Below are 19,135 nucleotides of genomic sequence, written 5' to 3'. Positions count from 1 at the left end.
AACAGCCTTAACCTTCACACGATCCACACAGGTCCACAGAGTTGTCTTACAAATGCCCGAGTCTATTTGCAGGCGCTGCAAGCTGCTAACATAATTTTTTGCTCCTCTGGCTCAGGACTTGTTAGTTCGAAGCTGTTAGTCCAGATCAGAAGCTAAGAAGGCACGAGCATCCCGAATCCTGGCTGCTGCCACTTCCTAAGATTTCTAACATCTTTCATGAGAGACTTAATGAAGTTATCCCAGGGATTAAGAGGTGATTTTGTTTCAGGTTAAGTTCGAAACAACACCACGCCTTTGAAGCGTCACAAACTTTCAATCCTCTGGGTTTTATTTATCTCTCTTCTCTGAATACAAGTACCACAACAGCAAATTAAGAAGCTGTTGTTTAATAACGTAGAAAGAAATATCACAAACATGCATCAGGGGATGCCATCAGTGGCCTAGGCTGCCAGCTGTTCCTGGCAACACCCATGTGTGAATGTGTGAATGCTTGTAGCCCTCAGCTGCTCCCTGAAGCCTTTGCTGTGAATAAGAAGCTACTATCACGCTGAAGCCGACCCAAACAGAGTTTATGAAATACTCCGTGTCTCCTGCCTTAATGCTCAAAACAATGTCTGGGAATCAGGAAGCATAACTGCTCAAAAGCACAAATAAACCTGCAGTGCTAACAGATACATCAACATAATGGTAAAGGCCACATCCTTGATTGTTATGAGATCTTGCATGTTTGTATGAATGCTTCGCCCACAGCTGTTATATTGAGTGTTTTTTTAAAATTAGTTTTTATTTTATTTTCAGTCCAGTTTCAGATGGATGGATGTTAACATTTTTTACTTTTAATAAGTAAACTTTTAAGTGTTAGTCTAAAACTAGGCAAAAATATAAGCCTGTTGTAACTGATTATAATAAGTTATGCAACTATGCATGCACACGTTTGCACACACACAAACTGAATCTGTGCAGACTATTTTATCCTGTTGCTTCATGAGTGTCAGAGCTGATGTACAAATCTTTTAACAACACATCGCTTTAACATCAGGGGGAAAAAAAACGAACAAACTTGGGTTATGTGCTCACGTCAATATTGTGTTATTCGGTATGTAAGTGCTTCTGAGTTTCAGATGAAAATCATTACAAATGAGTCACACAGTGTTCCTGGTTTACATAACTGTCCTTGGTGCCCGTTTCCCCCAAGGCAGCTGCATGGTTCTGGGGATGTGTTGGAGGGCGGAGAGGTGGAGTGCAGTATGGGCGAGTGCTGGGGGATAGGGTGACAGTCTAAACTGGGATGCTGGAGCTGTGCCTCAGTGGCAAACGAGCTACAGAACTAACCGGTCTGAATGGGCTGAAGACACACACACAGCAGATATCACACGTCAGTCAGCCTGACCTTTGAGTTTTATTGAGGAGGATTTATGTTGAAAGGATGCAGTGGAGGGTAAAACTGCACATTAAAATGTGAAATAGAGTTTAGAGACCAGTTATGGGCTGCTAGATATTATATTATTCATGCAATTGAATCAGATATGAACGGGTATCCCTTTGTTTTTCATGTTAGAGGTATGTAGGGGATACATTTATTTGTTTGCTGACTAATTAAAAGCTATGCATGAGTGTCGCTGTTTATATTAAAGAGCACACACTGACGTCCTGTTACTGGTTGTTATGGTAATAAGTGGGTGCACATTCATTCATGCGAGCGCGTGTTAACAGCGGGCGAGCAACATGCAGCGACATGAGGGAAAGACTAATTTGGAAAGCCATGTCTGTGGATGGTCAGGCCACAGCTGTGAAACTGGAGCCCGTTGGTTGATTTAGAGCAAAGGAGCAGAGACTCAGGGTGACTCTCTAAAGTCCTGCACTCATGAACACAACACTTTTGCAGAAATCTGAAGCCACAAATGTGCAGAAACGTGTTGTGTGAAGACAAAAGTTGTTCCACACTGACTGTGAAAGTACACTGAATCACAGATGATCCATTTATATTCAAGTGATAGCAAATTTTTAGAAAACTGGGCATTTAAATGACCGGTGGAACGTTTAACCTGAACACAGTATGACGTCCCTGTGACGGTTACTAAACAGAAACGTCTTTTGTTTCGTCTTTGGTTTTATTGTCTCTACAGGTTTGAATGTCAAACTTGTTCTGCTACAAAATAAGCTGATTTAAATGCTCCACACTCTGGGCTCTACCGTGCATTCACTGCTACTCACAATGATTTCAGAGGCACAAGTTAAAGGTGACCTACTATGCTCACTTCCACTTCCAAAGACTCAGTGCCCAAGAAGACCATATAAGGAAATCTGTGCCAAGCTGACATCAGCTTGATGCAAAGGTAGCACAAAAAGTTGTTGCTTTCATCTGACAGGTATCACTTCTAACTACACAGACAAGGGCAGTTAACACTTATAAGTGATTTGCAAATCTCAGTTTACTACAGGAACCTCTCTCAGGACAACAAGAGCTGCTTCTAAAACATGGAGGTCAAAGAAAGTAATGCTAGAGATGTATACATAATCTACTCGTCTTCTAAAACCAATGTCCGATTCTTCAAAGAGAATAAGAACACAGACAAGAAGACTGCAAGTATCACGCATTAAATGACACTTATTAACATTTATACACAGCACACAGTGTCCGGTTAGTTCACTGGGAAGACGGATGTCCACAGGCGGACTGTGCGCTCTGACGGCAGGTCAACATTTGTCCTGCAGGCTGGAACACACTGCATGCTTACGCTTAAGCAACCATGGTACAAGTGAGATACTTACAAGTATGCTACAAGTCATTTCTGTGAACAGTTAAAGCTGCAGCCAAAAAGAGTTTAGAGGAAGGAACGTGAGCTATAACTGCCTCAGAGACGTCAGCAGAGCTGTGATTATTGTCAGATGCAGGGTCGGTGTTCCTGCTAACATGTAATCATGCTGATTCCAAACCGGTTCTGCAGCTTTGTACAATCTCCTTCTTTTGTACTAAAATTTCCTCCAGGCTTTTTTTTTTTTTTGCACTTATCTGTTACATATTGCACCAATTTTTATTCCCATCACTCTGATTATTCATTTAGTTGAGAAGATTGGAGGTTTATTTGGTGAGATTGAAGGGATAATTGTAATCCATCTCTTGATATGAATGCATAGAAATATGTGAGATATGAAATGTGGCGTAATCTCAGTTATTGCTGGATCTTACCCGAGACTGCCATTTGCGTCACAGCGCCTCTCAGCTCCACCCCACAATGTCTACTTTCTGTCACATGATGTGGATGATTTAGCATCTGTCTACGTGTAGATTACCCAGGTTTATCATATTACTGCTGGGAGGGTAATGATGCTGGCGCTTGTACATAACAGAGCAGGACCTGAGCAATCTGAACCACACGAGACAGGATACTGAGTGGAACTGGTTAAAATCCAGAGGAGAGAACAGGAAGCAGACAGACACTTAACTTCTCACATCTTCAGAGATAAACATGTAAAGAGGCATTCAGGTTTTCTCTTCTCTGACTTGCCAAATGTTTTGAGTTTGCACAGCCTGTCACTATGCATCCCAACAACAAACAGGGAGCTGTACCCCATATCTAAAAGTCACACATGGAGACTCCTCCACTTCGCAAATTGGTCGATGAGAGGGCCACAGCTCAGTGAAATCCAATCTGTAATCCAGAATATCACGGTGATGTAATCCAAGACAAAGTGGCTATTTTAGCTGCTAAATGTGATAACAGAGAGAACTCCGGTCACTCTGCTCCGAGAACACTTATGAAACACGAAAGCAGGGTTCAAATGCCCATCAGAGTCTCCCACTCTTACTGTAACAAGTGACCATGTCAAACCAGATTAAAAGCTTCATGCATGATCGACACAAGGCTGCACAGTATTAGCCTGAACATATTTGGTGGTGACAAAAATTACTTTTTAGTATGTTTTTAATTAAAATCATTTATAAAAATTGATGTTCTTCCATATTTTAAGGGTTGAACTAAGGAATTTCCTCCTCCCACTCTTCCCCCAAGATATATTTTAAGGACTGGTTAACATAAAAAATGTTAAACATAAAAAATAAAACAACAGATGAGGCAAATGTTCTTCTAAATTAGTATTTCACAGTATCTTACTAAACGCTAGATACATATATTCCTGCATGACTTTGGGATTTTGACATTTGTACCTTTTATCTAAATTCAATTACAGTTACTCTGTAACCAGGTTAAATAACTTGGAACATGTGGACACAATTTCCCTGCTTTGCATGCATATAATACACAGATATTTCCAGATAACCGTGTCCTTTCCTGCAGGCTGCTATGAAACAGTTACATGCAGACAGAAGGTGAAGGGTTGGACCTCCCGCTGCAGCTGTTGCCTTGTCTGTCCCTTGTCTCCAGTGTTGTGTGATCTCGGTTCTTGCCTTTTAGAAACTCAGCCGGGCACGGAAAACCCTTTCTGCCCAATCAAATGAGGTGACCCCAAGTCCAGTCAGCCAATAGCAGCAGAGGTCTGAGTATAAATACTTAAGTCCATCACCTGGTAGAGCTGGGCGACCCCTATATTTGGTGGATAGGATCTGATCCCGGGATCTGTTACTTCTTTCTTTTCTCCTAAGCAGGTAAAAGAAAAAAAAAAAACCCTGAATGCAATGTTTCAGTTTGACTTTTTGATAAATGAAAGGGAAATATTCTGATGTTTTTCCCATTTAAATATGGATCAAACCTTTTGAGAACAAAATTGGTCTGAGAGGGCAACCAGAAAACTGAATGGTTCCGCACCGCTGGTGAACACCGAGCCGTGAAAACGTACTCCCCCTCTGCATTTCTGTCTTGGATTTTTGTGAAACGTTTTTTCTGGGATGGAAGCTACTAAAATAAACTTTAAATACTCTTCTACCGATGCACACTGTAGCCTGAAACGTAGGCATTTCTTTGAAAGATTCTTGGACGTGAGCAGCAGTGTGGGGTTGAGGGCATATCCATTTGTAGTGCTGTAGTGTCACGCCAGCAGTTGCGTCTATCTGTCATCTGTTGCTGACGCCTGCAGCACTGGCTTGAGGTATGTCTTTGAATAGTTTAGGAGCGCTTGATATAGTCATGGAACTTGCACAGCCGTCTGTGAGGCATGCAGGCTTTGACCTTTTCGCTGCACCAGGTCTCATCATCAGTTTAATGCACCTCCACTAACTGAGCTCGGCCTCAAGCAAAGAGACACTGACAGCAAACAGAAAAAGAAAGAAGTGAGGAGGAGTTGCATATTTATTCTTGACAACAACCTGATTGATTATGAAGCTGCAGTGCCGGTTGCCTTTTCAGATTCCTAAACTGTTATTGAATTAATTTCTGCAGAAGTTAAAAAGGTTATGTGACCAAAGTAGTTTTCTTCTTTCTTACTGCTTTTTCTCAGCTAAAAAGGAATTAAATGAAATAAACAAAATAGATCATAGAGCATAGAAAAATAAAACTGTGAACCTCATTTATTTCTGAGAATTAATATTTTCTGTTGTTTTCATTTTGTTAAAGCTATTTTAAAAGCTGAATTACTTCTGTGGAAAACTACTCCATGCAGGCTTTCGCCTCCCTTGGAAGCTGACGTTACATTGAATCGAGTGAGATAGGAGAGAAAGCCAATCATCGTTATGAGCTTGAGGTGGGACGGGTGCAGTGGAGGAGGGGGCATGACTATGCTATTAATAATGTTTGCTGTGAGGGGGAGACAGGTGGTGAGACAGGTGGTGAGACGTCTGGGAGAAAGGAAGAGCAGGGGGAAGAGGACATAGACAGCACAGCTGACACGTGACGAAGACAGAAGGGAGAAGTTAAAAAGTAAAAAATAAAAGATCAAAGAGGAAGACTGACTTTTCTTACATAACCACACCAGATAGACACCAAGTGATAACTGGTAAATTAAACACATTTTTTTTCATGGATGCGTCTGTCATATTATTCTGATAAGGGAAACATTGCATGATCCCGCCTAAATAATTAAAACAGCACATTGTCCTCTTTTCCCCCCATCTCCTGTCAGGTGGAGTAAGAATCACAGCCATGACGAAGAACTGCCACAACGACTACAAAATGAAGTTCTCGATGGACGACGAGTACCCCGATCTGACCAAGCACAATAACCACATGGCCAAGGTACAAACATGGACACTTTACTGCCACACACATGGGCTCAGATGCTATTTAGTTTCAACGAGACATGATTCAGGGTTTTGTGAAGATGCATGCCGCAAAAATGCTGTGATTACTTCTTTCGGGATCTCTTAGATTTCACGGTAAAGACAGGTGAGTCACATGGCTGACCTGCGTGTGTTATCTGCTGTAGGTGCTGAGCAAGGAGATCTACGGCAAGCTGAGAAGCAAGTCCACCCCCAGCGGCTTCACCGTGGATGATGTCATCCAGACCGGTGTCGACAACCCTGGTGAGAAGCAAAGGCAAACAGGCACCACGAGACATGAATAACTGTAGCACAACCTGTAACCAAATACCACCTGTGATTAGGTTACTGACATTATAGGTTTTACTTTTATTTCATTCCTAGTTTGACATTTTTGTTGCCGGTTCAGGAACGATTCACTTCATTTTCAAAGGCATTTAAATTTTTGTATACTTTTAATACGGGTGGTGTTAGTCAGGCTGTAAGATTGAAGAAGTTCACACCTGTACAACAACACAGCACAACATCCCAGACTCGTCAACATCTGCTCGTCAGGCTGGTTGTGTTAATGAATTTGACCAAACGGACAAAGATTAAGAGTGAAGACATTTCCTGTATACTTTTAATTTTACTGCTACTTTATTTGATATACAGCATGGTTAAAATCTTTCCTACTCTCCTTCTTGTCCCAAGGTCACCCCTTCATCATGACTGTGGGCTGCGTTGCTGGTGATGAGGAGTCCTATGAGGTCTTCAAGGAGCTGCTGGACCCAATCATCTCCGACCGTCATGGTGGATACAAGCCCACCGACAAGCACAAGACCGACCTGAACTTCGAGAACCTGAAGGTGAAGAGTCAAGTGATGCACGAGTGTTGTTCAATATTCCACATTTACACCAGCCTAATCACATTCATTCCCTAAACTGTGTTAAAGCTGATGTACTTAAACTGGACTAACTTAGAAGTTAACTTCCACATCCCGCAAAATGTGGGTCCACGTTTCATTTCTTTGAGTTTGTCAATGAAAGACACATTCATTTATTATAGAAATGAAATCAAAATACATACTATGAAATACTATAACATAATTATAATGTCTGCGTTGTGTTCCAGGGTGGTGATGACCTGGACCCCAACTATGTGCTCTCCAGCCGTGTCCGTACTGGCCGCAGCATCAAGGGATTCACCCTGCCCCCCCACAACAGCCGTGGAGAGCGCAGAGCCATCCAGAATCTGTCCATCGAGGGTAAACGCTAAATGTCAAACCTATAAGAATAACCCACATGTTTATAAAACTCATTTTATTCACAGACTGACATCTTTGTGCCGCACACCTTCCTTCCTCAGCACTGTCCAGCCTGGAGGGTGAGTTCAAGGGAAAGTACTACCCCCTGGATGGCATGACTGATGCCGAGCAGGAGCAGCTGATCGCTGATCACTTCCTGTTTGACAAGCCTGTGTCCCCCCTGCTGACCTGCGCCGGTATGGCCCGCGACTGGCCTGACGCCAGAGGCATCTGGTGAGAAACAGAAATGGGAAATCAATAAATCTGAAGACAATTCTATTTTTTTCCTCCTCTTTAAAAAGCAGGGTGATCAGATACGTGCTGTAATCAGCCGAGACAGCAGCTTTTCTCCGTTTATGAAAACACAAACACATTAGAAACATCTGAGAGAAATTCTCCCATCTGCCCTTCCTCAGCAAATCTTTGACATCATTACCATCTGTCTGCATAATATGAAGAAAACACCAATTATTTCTTCTTTTAAACATCTCTTAAAGCGTCTCATGTCACTGAAGCTGCAGTTTAAACTTACATCCTTTAAAGAATTTTTAAAGGATGTAAGTCATTTGACTACATCCACAGAGATCTTCAAGGTCAACTTAACAATTTATTGGTTGAATATAGAGAGAAAGCCTGCAAGTGTGGCACAAATTTCTTTAAGAAGTGCTGCTTGTTGCCTGTAAATCAAATAAAACTGAGCTGGGTTTTATTCCTCTAGGCACAACGACAACAAGACCTTCCTGGTCTGGGTGAACGAGGAGGATCACCTGCGTGTCATCTCCATGCAGAAGGGAGGCAACATGAAGGAGGTCTTCAGACGCTTCTGTGTCGGCCTGCAGAAGGTAATACTCACAAAGAGGACTTTCTATGGTTTCCTTTTTTGGACTCGCTGGGCTCTTAAACAACCGTAGGATGAATAATTTCTTACTCTTCACCGTTCAGATTGAGGAGATCTTCAAGAAGCACAACCACGGCTTCATGTGGAACGAGCATCTGGGCTACATCCTGACCTGCCCCTCTAACCTGGGAACCGGCCTGCGTGGTGGCGTGCACGTCAAGCTGCCCAAGCTCAGCACACACGCCAAGTTTGAGGAGATCCTGACCAGGCTGCGTCTGCAGAAGCGTGGCACAGGTGCGGAAAAATGCCTTTGAAGCTATAAACAGACATATTAAGCATTTAGTGTACAAACAACCACCTCAGTGTCACTTTTTTGGGACGGATGGTGTGTGTGTGTGTGTGTGTGTGTGTGTGTGTGTGTGTGTGTGTGTGTGTGTGTGTGTGTGTGTGTCTGTCTAAGTTCCAGTAAAATTACTTGATGTGGGAATGAGCCTTTAATTTCACGTCATCCAGCTGTGCCTCTGAAACAAGCTGATAAAAGGGAATAGTTGTCTTTGCTGATGGCATGTACTACGTCAGTGGCTAAAGGGTAACTCCTCCTCCCCCTACACCTCCTCTTGAGCCTTCTTGTTCTTATTGTCCTCATCTTTTGACACAGGCGGTGTGGACACAGCCTCTGTGGGCGGCGTGTTCGACATCTCCAACGCTGACCGTCTGGGCTCCTCTGAGGTGGATCAGGTCCAGCTGGTGGTCGATGGCGTCAAGCTGATGGTTGAGATGGAGAAGAAGCTTGAGAAGGGAGAGTCCATTGATGGCATGATCCCCGCCCAGAAGTAAAGTGGACAGACATCCCACGATCGAATGACTGTCGGAGTTTGTTTTGTTTTTTTATTTTATAAAAAAATGAAGCGGTAGCCTTGTTGTAAAGTTATTTTACTGGTTTCGGCCAACTGGCTACTTTCTGCTTTCTTCTTTCCGTCAACAGACACTCCACTTCTCTTTATCCTCCTTCCTTTCTTACTTACTTCTGCCATCATTACTCCTCTCATCCTCTCCTCTACTGTCTTTGGTTTCTTCTAACTCTAACCATCTCTCTTCTCATCTCGGTAACATCCTGGGATCAATCCATACATAGTCTGACCATGGCTATGTACACGCACACCAAAGGAATTTTTTTTGGTTGTACAATATAATGGACTATTAAATGATGCCCCATGTGACAATCAAGCTTCCTGGTTATGTCATCTTTTCTTTGAGATCTCCTGAGAAGAGAACATTAATTTCACTGGCAGCAATCACAAAACAGACATAAAATAAGAACGAGGTTGAAAGTCTTTATTTTTGTGTGACACATTATTTCCAAGGAGACATGCAGGATTGCAGGTCGATCATTTCTGTAATTTCAGCCCATAAGTTAAGTTTTACTGATAACAGCGACGGCTTTAAACACACTACACAACAGAACTGTAGCCTTAAAGCGCGGCCCTAACCGTATCTAGAGAACAGCCCCACGGGGCGAGGCTCCGTTATACACGAAATAAAAAATAAAACAAACAAAAAAAGAAAGAAATCTGCAAAACTAGCCCTAAATCACAGCTTCACATTATCAGACAGCGGTGGAGACCTGCCGCGGCTGAAATCTCCCATGAAACAGATAAATTGCTGTAGTGAAAGATCACAAATCTGCTCTAACATCCAACATTTCCATTCCCAGTGTTTTGTCAGATGCTGCATACTTGAAAAGGACAAGTTATAGTTGCGTAGCTTTATAGAGTTACAATAGACGTACAACAACCTTTTGATTTTGGAGTTATCAGTGTCCGTGCACCAATGTGTGATCACCGTAGCGCTAAGCGGAGTCTTTGTTGGTATAATTTTGGTAACTATGATCTTTAATGAGCAGCAAAGTGTTGTTTTTATAAAAGAAAAAAGAATTCTTAAAGGTCATTCAAGGTCACATTCCCCTTTTAAACTACTGCCTCATCAACGCGCACGCCACAAGCTTTGACAAGGCAGGAGTTCGATTGGTTAACAGTCAAAAACCTCTTACAGCAATACTTAAGTCTGGTTGGTCAACAGTCATACACCTTTCAGCAGTGCTGCAGTCTGATTGGTAAACAGAGGATAAAGTCTACAGTTTGGTAAAGATGTTTTAAAGAAGAAATCAGTGTAATAAAGCACAAAAAAAAAAAAAAAAAAAAGACTGATGTAAGACAGATTTTCATTTGAGTTGAGAGTTCATCAGAAATTTGGTACTTTTTAAACGTACCTGTACATCGGTTCCCTCTAATTTGGTTACAGTAACGTCACTGTAACCAAGTGGCACATCTACCTGGAAACCTGAAGACGTCACAGCTGGTTTTACCATGTAAAGTCAAGCAGCCATATAAGCAAAGAAAGACATTCAGGATGATTCTTAGTATTCTTTGTAGTGGGCTTTAAATGGGTGAAAGAAAAAATGGGATGTTAAAAAGAAAAAAGGGGAAAAAGTTTTTAAAAATAGAAAAGAAAGTGCTCAACAAAATTCAAAAGGTTACAGCAATAAAAAAAAATAAAAAATAAAACAAACAAGGAGCCCTGTTAATCGTAATCGGTGCTTATTCAAGTCTTGATTCTTGGCTTTGTGTCTGCATTGCACTACACTCAAGTGAAGCAAAAAGCTGGGATACTGTTTCGTACTGTTAACTACCCAGTGAAGCATCAGCTCCTACACTACAGCATTTGCTTGGGGATACAATTATGACGAAAAAAACCTAAAGGTCTCTTTCTTCCTTTTATGAATGTTTTTATTAAAAATATGAGTCATCACTTTTGGAAAATGGACCAAGTTTTTAACCTCTCAGCATCTGCCAGCTCAAGCGTTTATGGTTAGGTGAAGGGAAAACAGCGATTCCAGGGTGAACTGATAAGACTTCGTGTGGCATGTGGCTAAAACAAAACCCTGAGCAGGTCATGAGTGATCCAGGAGACTGTCAGAAGCAGGAGGTTAAATCGTGTTTGGATTAGCCTGGTAAAACAGGAAGTGGATCTTTTTAGTTGCCATTTTTTTAAAGAAGTATTCCTTTTTAAAATTTTGATGGGCAAAAATGTATTTTCATTAAATGCATTTTACTCTTTATTTACTGGAACTACTTTCATCAGGACCAGTGCGTAGGAGTCCCGAAGCTCCATTAGCAGAAATGTATATGGCATTCATAGTTATGTTTACATTAGTGTATAAGCACATGTAACTACGCATTGCACATTTTTAGCTTAACTTTAGCCATTTGTAACTACACAGTGAGAGCTTGTCCTGCATCCAGAGCATCGAACCGTCAACTGGGTCAGACTAAGAAACCCAAAGACCGGCTTAAGAGAGAGCCTAACATGTGGTTGTAAGGATGTTTTCCCCAACCTCACTCTTAGATGCTACAAAATCCTACACACTGGTTGTTTAACTTGTGTGTCTGTGTCACAATAATGCACTCCGATTGGCTTGCTGTTTTTGTTTGTTTTTTTAAGAAAAATACAACATAAAACTGATGAAACCAACATGGATACAGGAACTTCCTGTTAGGTATTAAAATTAATTTCTTCTATTGCAAGGAACACATTAAACTTAGCACTTTAAAGGACAAACATTTGGTGAAGTTGTATTTGTTTTTAAGGATCAGAGCGAACGCTTAAATAATCAGGTTGGTCCTGTATTATTAGGCAGCTTTGCTTGTCTGTAAGCGCTTCACCTGCCAGCTATGAGCCCAGCAGGCAGAGAAGCAGTTTACCTGAAATGATGCAAACACGTCAGACTCCCAAATGAGCAGAAACACCACTTTTGTTCATGGATGGGCAGAAATTCTGCAACGCCTGTCTTTGCATTTCTGCATGTCTCCCTCTAGAGGCCGGAGGTCACACTACGCCCTCGCTTAAATATGTGACGTTTGCCAAATGTCTGCCCGTTTTAAAAGCACTAAAGAAAGAAAATAAACTTAATACACAAAAATGAAAACATTTCTTTAAATAGCAGCTCTTTAAAAAGGAATGACAACAAATATGATACAAAAGGAATAACAATGTCAACAACAACAACTTATTCAGCTCCATCATTCGCACCATCCCCATCATCATCATCAAATATGAAATCATGAAAACAAAAACAGTCTGACTCTATGGGCTCATTTTTTTATAGTGGTGGTGTTAAGCAGGGATTGTAGGTCACTGACAGCTCCAAGGTCAAGGGTCATTATAAGCCTGCAGCGGTGGGCTATCCACATCTGTGTATCCATTTGTCTGCCTGTGACTGGTGGCATCAGAAGAAGAGGGTCTTTGGCGGAGGCGAGGCATCATTAGCCACGCCAGCTGAGGTGGAGCCCAGGGATGAAGAGAAGAGGGCTTGTGACCCTTCTCCTCTTCATCACTCATCATTCATTAACCTGTCCTGTGCGTTGTCAATCTGCCCCACCCCCGGTTGCCCTCAGAGCTCCAGCTCCTTGGACACTTTGGTGGCAATGTCTCTAAAGGCTAACGGTGCCCCCCAGAGGCGCTTGAACTTTACACCGCTGCTCTGGCCCAGCCCGCTGGGCAGCTGGCAGACCTCGGCCTCGAAGGCCACGCGGGCCCCGGCTGCTCCGTGGGTGCAGGACAGGAGGAAAGGCCCGGCCAGGTGGACCTGGCAGCCGCAGCCCTGTGCCGCCTCACGCAGCGCAAGCACCACCTCGGCCGGGTCGCGGGGGCTCCGTACCCTCACATCCCAGCCGCATCGGGGGGTCCGGGGCTCGGCCGCTTTCTGATGCCCAGATAGATGGCGACTGAAAAGGTTAAGAAAAGGGAGGGGTGATGCAAATGGAGGAGATAGATGGAAAGTTTTTAAGAGAAGAGCAAAGGCAGAAGAAGAGATTTAAATGTAGGATGATGAATGGTAAAGTGTGAAGACAAGTGATTGAATGTGTGGTTGTGTGAGAATATGAGTGGTTAGGGGGAGGGGAGGAGAAGAAAGACAATTAATATCACACACATCACTGCATTTTGATTCTGTTCCTAGGACACAGATGAGTCAAAGTCTATTTTCTACACTAACACATAATTGCTGTTCAAATAAGATATGAAAATAAACATTTCTTCTTTAAAAATGTTTTATAATGAGTAACATGAAAGTGGTCAGTGTTCAGTGTAATCAATAATTATCGTCTGTAATGGACTTCTTGTTCTGGAGCAACACGTGACAACAAACAGCATAAAACCTGCTGGTAAAAAATATAATTTAATGCATTTTCTATTAGTCCAGCATTATAGTTCTATTATCTACCACAGGGAGACACACTCAGCATCTACCACCACAGTCCGTTTGCTAATGTTAGCCTGGTGCAGCTGGTTTACCTGCTGTTTTTAACCTGAGACTGGGCTGGAGCAGCTGAGGCTGAGAGGGAGCGCACACCAGTTTGAGTAAAATAAAAAGAGACCGAGACTCAGTTTACAGAGATTACAGTACAAGAAATGAATGCGACCTCTGAGCTATGATTCAGTGGTCTCATGTGGCTTTTGATTACTGACAAAAATATTTTTGAATTTCATCCAGAGGTGAAAAATATCTCTGTGTGCTGTGTGCTGGCCATGATTTCTGTTAAAGTATGTCTCATATAAATAATATGAAACAGCATGAGTGTGATTTCATCTCTGTAGCCTCTCAGTAACAAATAAATGAAGAAAAGAATAGACAGCAGTAACAGCCATTTATAGCAGGTCACATTTCTGATACAGAGGTTTACATACGTCTTTTTATTTTTTATTTAAGATGCTTGCAAGGAAGAGACTTTACATGATGTATCAAGTTTTGTATTTGCCTTTAAACTTAACAAAGACTTTAAGATGATCATGACTAGATGTGCTATAGCACATTATAGAGACTGTAGAGAGGGAATAGAGCAGGTCATTATACAATACACTGAAAAAACAAACCAAATTTTAATTATTCTTTATACTGCTGAGTAACTTAATCTATACCTAACAGTAAAGCCTAAGATTCTCTCCTTAATCTACACTACATGGATGGGATAATTTCCTTAATTAATAATTTGAATTTGAAAAATAATCGGTAACTAAAGCCTTAACAAATGCAGCGAAGCACCTTTTATCTGTAACAGTTCACAAGCGTTGACCTTTGGCGACAAATGTGACAGAGGCACTCACACTGCTGAGCTTTCTTATAAATAGCCTGATGCGTTTCATTATTCATGACCTGTTTCGGCTGCGTAAGGGGAAAAAAAACACTTTGTCGGGTATCGAGGGTTACTGCTGCAAACCTGCATCACATGTGAACCTGTGAATAGTGAAAACATGGCTCTGCTAACTGAACCCTGAATTCAGTGAGTGTGCACGATGTGTCTTTCTGCCTCCAGCGTGCTTCGACATGTTTCCGTGTGAAAAATAGCCTCTGTTGGAACTTTATTTCCTGTACTGGTTAAAACATGTTTACTCACCTTGTGACCGGAGATCTGCTGATTCTCTCAGGTTCGTCTGTGACCCTCAAGAAGAAAAAAAAAAATTTATCTGTTAGAAATCAATCGGCCAACCGCTTTCTCACACAACCCCTCCCCTTCTACACCCCCCACCCCCATTTCCTGTCAATCAGCAGCACAGCTAATGGACCAATCCACTAAACACGACACAGAACATGATCTTCAAATCACAGATGGATCACCGACCTGCACTCACTGCACTGAAACACTGGATGGATGTGAAACCACAAAAACCGACAAAACGAGTGAGAAGGATGAACAAATGCCGAGGGGGTGAATTTATGGCAGCAGACCAGGTCTCAACACATAGTTTGTGTTACACGACTCACGCAAACGCAGACTTTAATGCTGGTAGAAGCACAAATTAGTGAGTTACAAGATGCCAGCAGGGTACTCATAAGATAAATGTGTACTGACAGCTTTTTCACAGGCTTTACGACTGCATTTCACGACTTTTGTTTTAGCTTATACTGGACAAAGAGACTGCCATTTTCTACTCCTACTGCACTGCGAGTGGTCGTATGCATCCATTCACGCACACTCACGCAGACTACACATTCAGACAGTGCTCTATTCTGTGAACGCTCTTTTTTTATATGATACCCACACTCTCACGCTGATGGATGCATCAGCAGCAATTTGTGGTTCGGTGTCTCGCTGAGGACATTCAGACTAGAGGAGCCAGGGATTGAACCACCGGTCTTCCGGTTAGTAGATATAGGACACTATGACATAGAGCCTTCATCTGTAGTTTGGATTCAGGAGACAGAGCCCTTTCTAATTTTAAGATTAGGATTCAAACTTTCCTCTTTGATGAAGCTTATAGTTAGTTAGTTCCCATGATGCACTGAGCACTTCTTCTCCTCCTCCACCCTCTTTAATAGCTGCATGTCATTGACTTTCTGTCTGCTCTCTCCTGTAGTTTGTGCCGTCTCCAGGACCACATGATTTGCTACGATTACACTCACACAGACGGGCTGGTTAATACAGATCCCATCTGTGTCCACCGGGGGCCACTGTTGCTATTCACGCACTTGACTGATGGCTTCCTTCCCGCCAGCATGGCAACCTGATCTCTATTCCTGGAAATGGGGGTGACTTTGAAGGAGCCAGCAGTGAGTTTTCACTGACAGATTAAGTTTGAAAAATGAAACCTAATATGAACTAAGATGACCGTTGCTCTGACTAAGGAGCTGTTGTGGTGCAGAGGTTTTAATCAGGGCTAAACAAATGTTTAGATTGCGTAGCTCAATGTTTTGACTGCGTCACACAAAATAAAAAGTAGAGAGTGATCCGTCCTAATCCCCAGGAATAACCACTGGGATACACCTTTACGGGAAAAAGTTATCCAAGTAATTATTGAGCAAATATCTCGAGGGGAATTCTTTAGGTTTAAGAACACTAAACTTGACCATTATAATTGAAGAGTTTTGAGGTGCTCTATAAAGATTATGACCTTGACATCTTGTCTGTGTAAAGAACGAGAATAACACTCCTGCTCCTCCAAAACAAGGAGAATCACATCCTTATGAAGGAATTCAAGTGTTTTGAGAGCAACGAGTGTGGAGTGGCAGACTGACCAGACTCTGCTGTGAGTCAGTGACTGTGTGCAAACGCTAAAGTATGTAAACTGCAAAAAAACAGATTGTGTGGGGGAGAGAGAAGCAGAACAAAAAGAAGAGGACAAGGGAGAGGAAAAAAGACCGAAACTGGGACGAGAGACAGACAGAGACAATTTGCGGCAGTGTAACAGAACAATCTGCTGGTATCGTGAGGGAGAGCTGCGCGCAATCCCAGTTTAAGACACAGATAAACTGTGGTTATATAACTAATCCTGGTTTAAGACGGCAGTGATGCTGGGTCAGTCGGTTAGGATGACTGTAGCAGGCCCAGATGCTTCTTACAAGCCTCTTCGCCTGCGGAGCGCTAAGACGCACGCTGGGTACATTTACAGTCACGGTTCAACATATTTGTTGTATCGCATTAATTGTCAACAGTTACAGCATGATCCATTAGCTTTCTGACACCTTGTATACCATTACAGCAATCTCCACATTGCCTTAGTCTTAATTAAAACGTCCTGTGCATCCTGTGCACAGCCTTCTAGTCTCCTAATACCAACCTGAAAAACCCTTCAGACCTTTCCTCAGTTTGTTTGCTCTAGAAAGAATCCTTAGCTATGGACTGATGTCAAAAATACCTTTTTAAACACTTGAAATAATATTTTATAACATTAGATGTGAAGAAAAAATCAAGACAGTTATCTAGAAGTGGATAAAAGTGATATTTTTGACATACGTTGCTGCTAAAACCCATTCGGGAACGCACCATACGTCACACTTTTCAGAGGGATAGAACCTGCCTGTCTTCATCTCAGCTCTTCTTCCTTCACCCCCTGTGTCTTTCTTGTATAAAATACACCCCCCCCTTCCTTTCTGTCCTGGTTTCTCTGCTTTCTCTGAGAATCCAAAGCCCTGCTGCTGCACGACTGATGATTTGTTAACAGCATGGACAAACATATGGTGTTGATTTTGTGACTCAAAGTAGTGCAGTTGATCTGCAATAAACTCATACTCCAGGGAACGCACAAACATACACACACATCTCCATAGTGTTGTTTATTCTACACTCTGCATGAACAAGAGTGTGTGTGTTGCCCATGCGCTTGTTTGTGAGTAGTGATTTCTAGCTATAATAGCTAAAAGACCTAACATCCTACCTGATGGTAACATTTAAAGCCATACTACAGTAAAAAGGAAAACTTAAACATACATTTAAAATAGAAATAATTCACATTTATGTTGCTTTTAAGTGCTTTGCTAGAAGCAGGTAATGGTGCTGTGCTGTTTACAGCCTGTAGTGAGTGCTACAGCCTAAAGCTGAGCCACTGGAGATGGGAGGAGTGACAAAGAGACACTAAAGCAGACAGCAGCTGATCAGAGTTTTAGAAACACAAACACGCTGGTTTTGAGGTAAAGCTGCTCTACTGGAAGAAGCAACCATCAAACATTTCATCAGTGTGGACTAGGCCACAACGTTAAGTCACAGATCTGCAGAGTTTAGTCTTACTGCATTTCAACTTTCTAAAGGGAAGTTTGAATCCTGGATTTTTATAACCTTTTACGTCACTTAATGGAAACATAAAACCGAGTGTGTACAAACAGTGACCGAGCATGGGTGAATAAGCACATCAAGTAACATAAAAGGAGAAGATGTATCACAACAAATTTCTGCATGGTAAGCAAGTTAAGCGTGGGACTTTTAAAAAACCTTTTAATGCAGCAACAACTGTTTTTATCTGTTTTATGTATGAATGCACAATGAATAACCAGAAAACACAACGTAGCCCAAAGTTATGCACTATTATGTTTTGAGTACTCATTTATTTAAGTAAAAGATTTGATTGGACTTGATCCAGATAAGAAGATGGATGTATTGAAAATAATAAATAATAAAGAGATTTTACAAAAATAAAAATGTCTTTAATAAATCGAAGAACTTTTGAGCAGTTATGTCGATGCTGCAGATCAAATAGTGCTGACCAACATAAAGAAAGGCAGCATTTCACATGCACACTCAATGCTCACAAGAACCCCGCCTTTAGTCTATAAGCATATAGTGTATTTTAACAGCCTGCAATCACAAGACAAATATGCTTTATAACTAAATTCCAACTGCATATTAGGCTTTTTCATATTTTCTCTCACACGTATCCTGCAAACTGGTTCTGGGTTTGAATCCACTGGTGGGGGCGGACGTTTTGCATACATGTCTTTGGATAGTACTTCAAAGGTCATCTAAGATTTTTTAAGACCTGCTTATGTTATTTCCTTTATCAACTATTCTTCACTTTAAAAAAAAATCAAAATTTTGATTTTACCACCATGAAGCTAAAATATAAATTTTAGTGGAAATATTTGACTGAGACAGTTGACTTATTTATATTAATTACTACCTTTAGAGTAGCTTTGCCTCAGATAAAACTTCATATAACTAAACTCTGACCTGCAACAGTGGATGAGGGGTAGAGGGGATGACTGAGCACTGGCAGGCAGACAGACAGTCAGATGGACAGAAGCAGCCAGAAAACATGGGAAAGGAAGACTTACTAACTGTTTTTGTTCCCTGCGGGAGGGTGCAGCCCGACATGGACTTGTTTGAGCTCTGACGTTTAGAAGGGTCAAGAGTGACCCTAGGAGGAGAGAGGAAGAAGAGAAGGAGGTGAAGAGAGGATGAGAGGAATGGAAAAAAATGGAAAATTGAAAGTTTTTGAAAGAGAGACGTGAGTGGAAGAAAAAGCAAGTGAAGGGGTAGACAACACAGAGTGACAGTAAGAAGCACAGGTAGAAGAGGTGAAGAATTCAACATC

At 41.8% G+C, this 19,135-nt stretch overlaps 2 protein-coding genes across 8 annotated transcripts in view; one reads left to right on the top strand and one right to left on the bottom strand.

The window, feature by feature from the left end:
- The first annotated feature begins 4,502 nt into the window (after positions 1–4,502).
- ckmb (creatine kinase, muscle b) lies at positions 4,503–9,502 on the top strand. Its single transcript, XM_005932613.2, has 9 exons — positions 4,503–4,606; positions 6,016–6,128; positions 6,319–6,415; positions 6,845–6,999; positions 7,266–7,398; positions 7,500–7,671; positions 8,156–8,279; positions 8,380–8,569; positions 8,934–9,502. Exons 2-9 carry the CDS (start codon positions 6,036–6,038, stop codon positions 9,110–9,112), a joined length of 1,143 nt encoding a protein of 380 aa, XP_005932675.1. The 5' UTR covers positions 4,503–4,606; positions 6,016–6,035; the 3' UTR covers positions 9,113–9,502.
- A 93-nt stretch (positions 9,503–9,595) lies between these two features.
- Positions 9,596–19,135, bottom strand: part of mark4b (MAP/microtubule affinity-regulating kinase 4b) — a 60,505-nt gene continuing 50,965 nt past the window's right edge. For 3 of the 7 annotated variants that reach the window (XM_042224850.1, XM_005932611.3, XM_042224854.1), the window contains 2 exons: positions 14,728–14,772; positions 9,596–13,059 (listed from right to left, as the gene is read on the bottom strand). In XM_042224850.1, the coding sequence (XP_042080784.1) occupies positions 12,726–13,059; positions 14,728–14,772 (379 nt within the window). In that variant the 3' untranslated portion in view covers positions 9,596–12,725. Of the gene's footprint in view, positions 14,773–14,842; positions 18,959–19,135 lie in introns of those variants that run through there. The other 4 variants (XM_005932612.3, XM_042224852.1, XM_042224853.1 and 1 more) reach the window with 4 other exon arrangements.

Source organism: Haplochromis burtoni, unplaced genomic scaffold (assembly GCF_018398535.1).
Source record: "Haplochromis burtoni strain Fernald_Lab_line unplaced genomic scaffold, NCSU_Asbu1 Contig_153, whole genome shotgun sequence".
Taxonomy (NCBI): domain Eukaryota; kingdom Metazoa; phylum Chordata; class Actinopteri; order Cichliformes; family Cichlidae; genus Haplochromis; species Haplochromis burtoni.
This window is presented reverse-complemented; position numbering and strand designations above follow the sequence as displayed.

Bases quoted from the DNA above. Each gene is read 5' to 3' on its own strand.
- ckmb (XM_005932613.2), top strand. From the start codon at position 6,036: ATGACGAAGAACTGCCACAACGACTACAAAATGAAGTTCTCGATGGAC. The intron at 7,672-8,155 runs GTGAGAAACAGA...TTATTCCTCTAG, and splicing joins CCTGACGCCAGAGGCATCTG to GCACAACGACAACAAGACCT. The intron at 8,570-8,933 runs GTGCGGAAAAAT...CTTTTGACACAG, and splicing joins TCTGCAGAAGCGTGGCACAG to GCGGTGTGGACACAGCCTCT.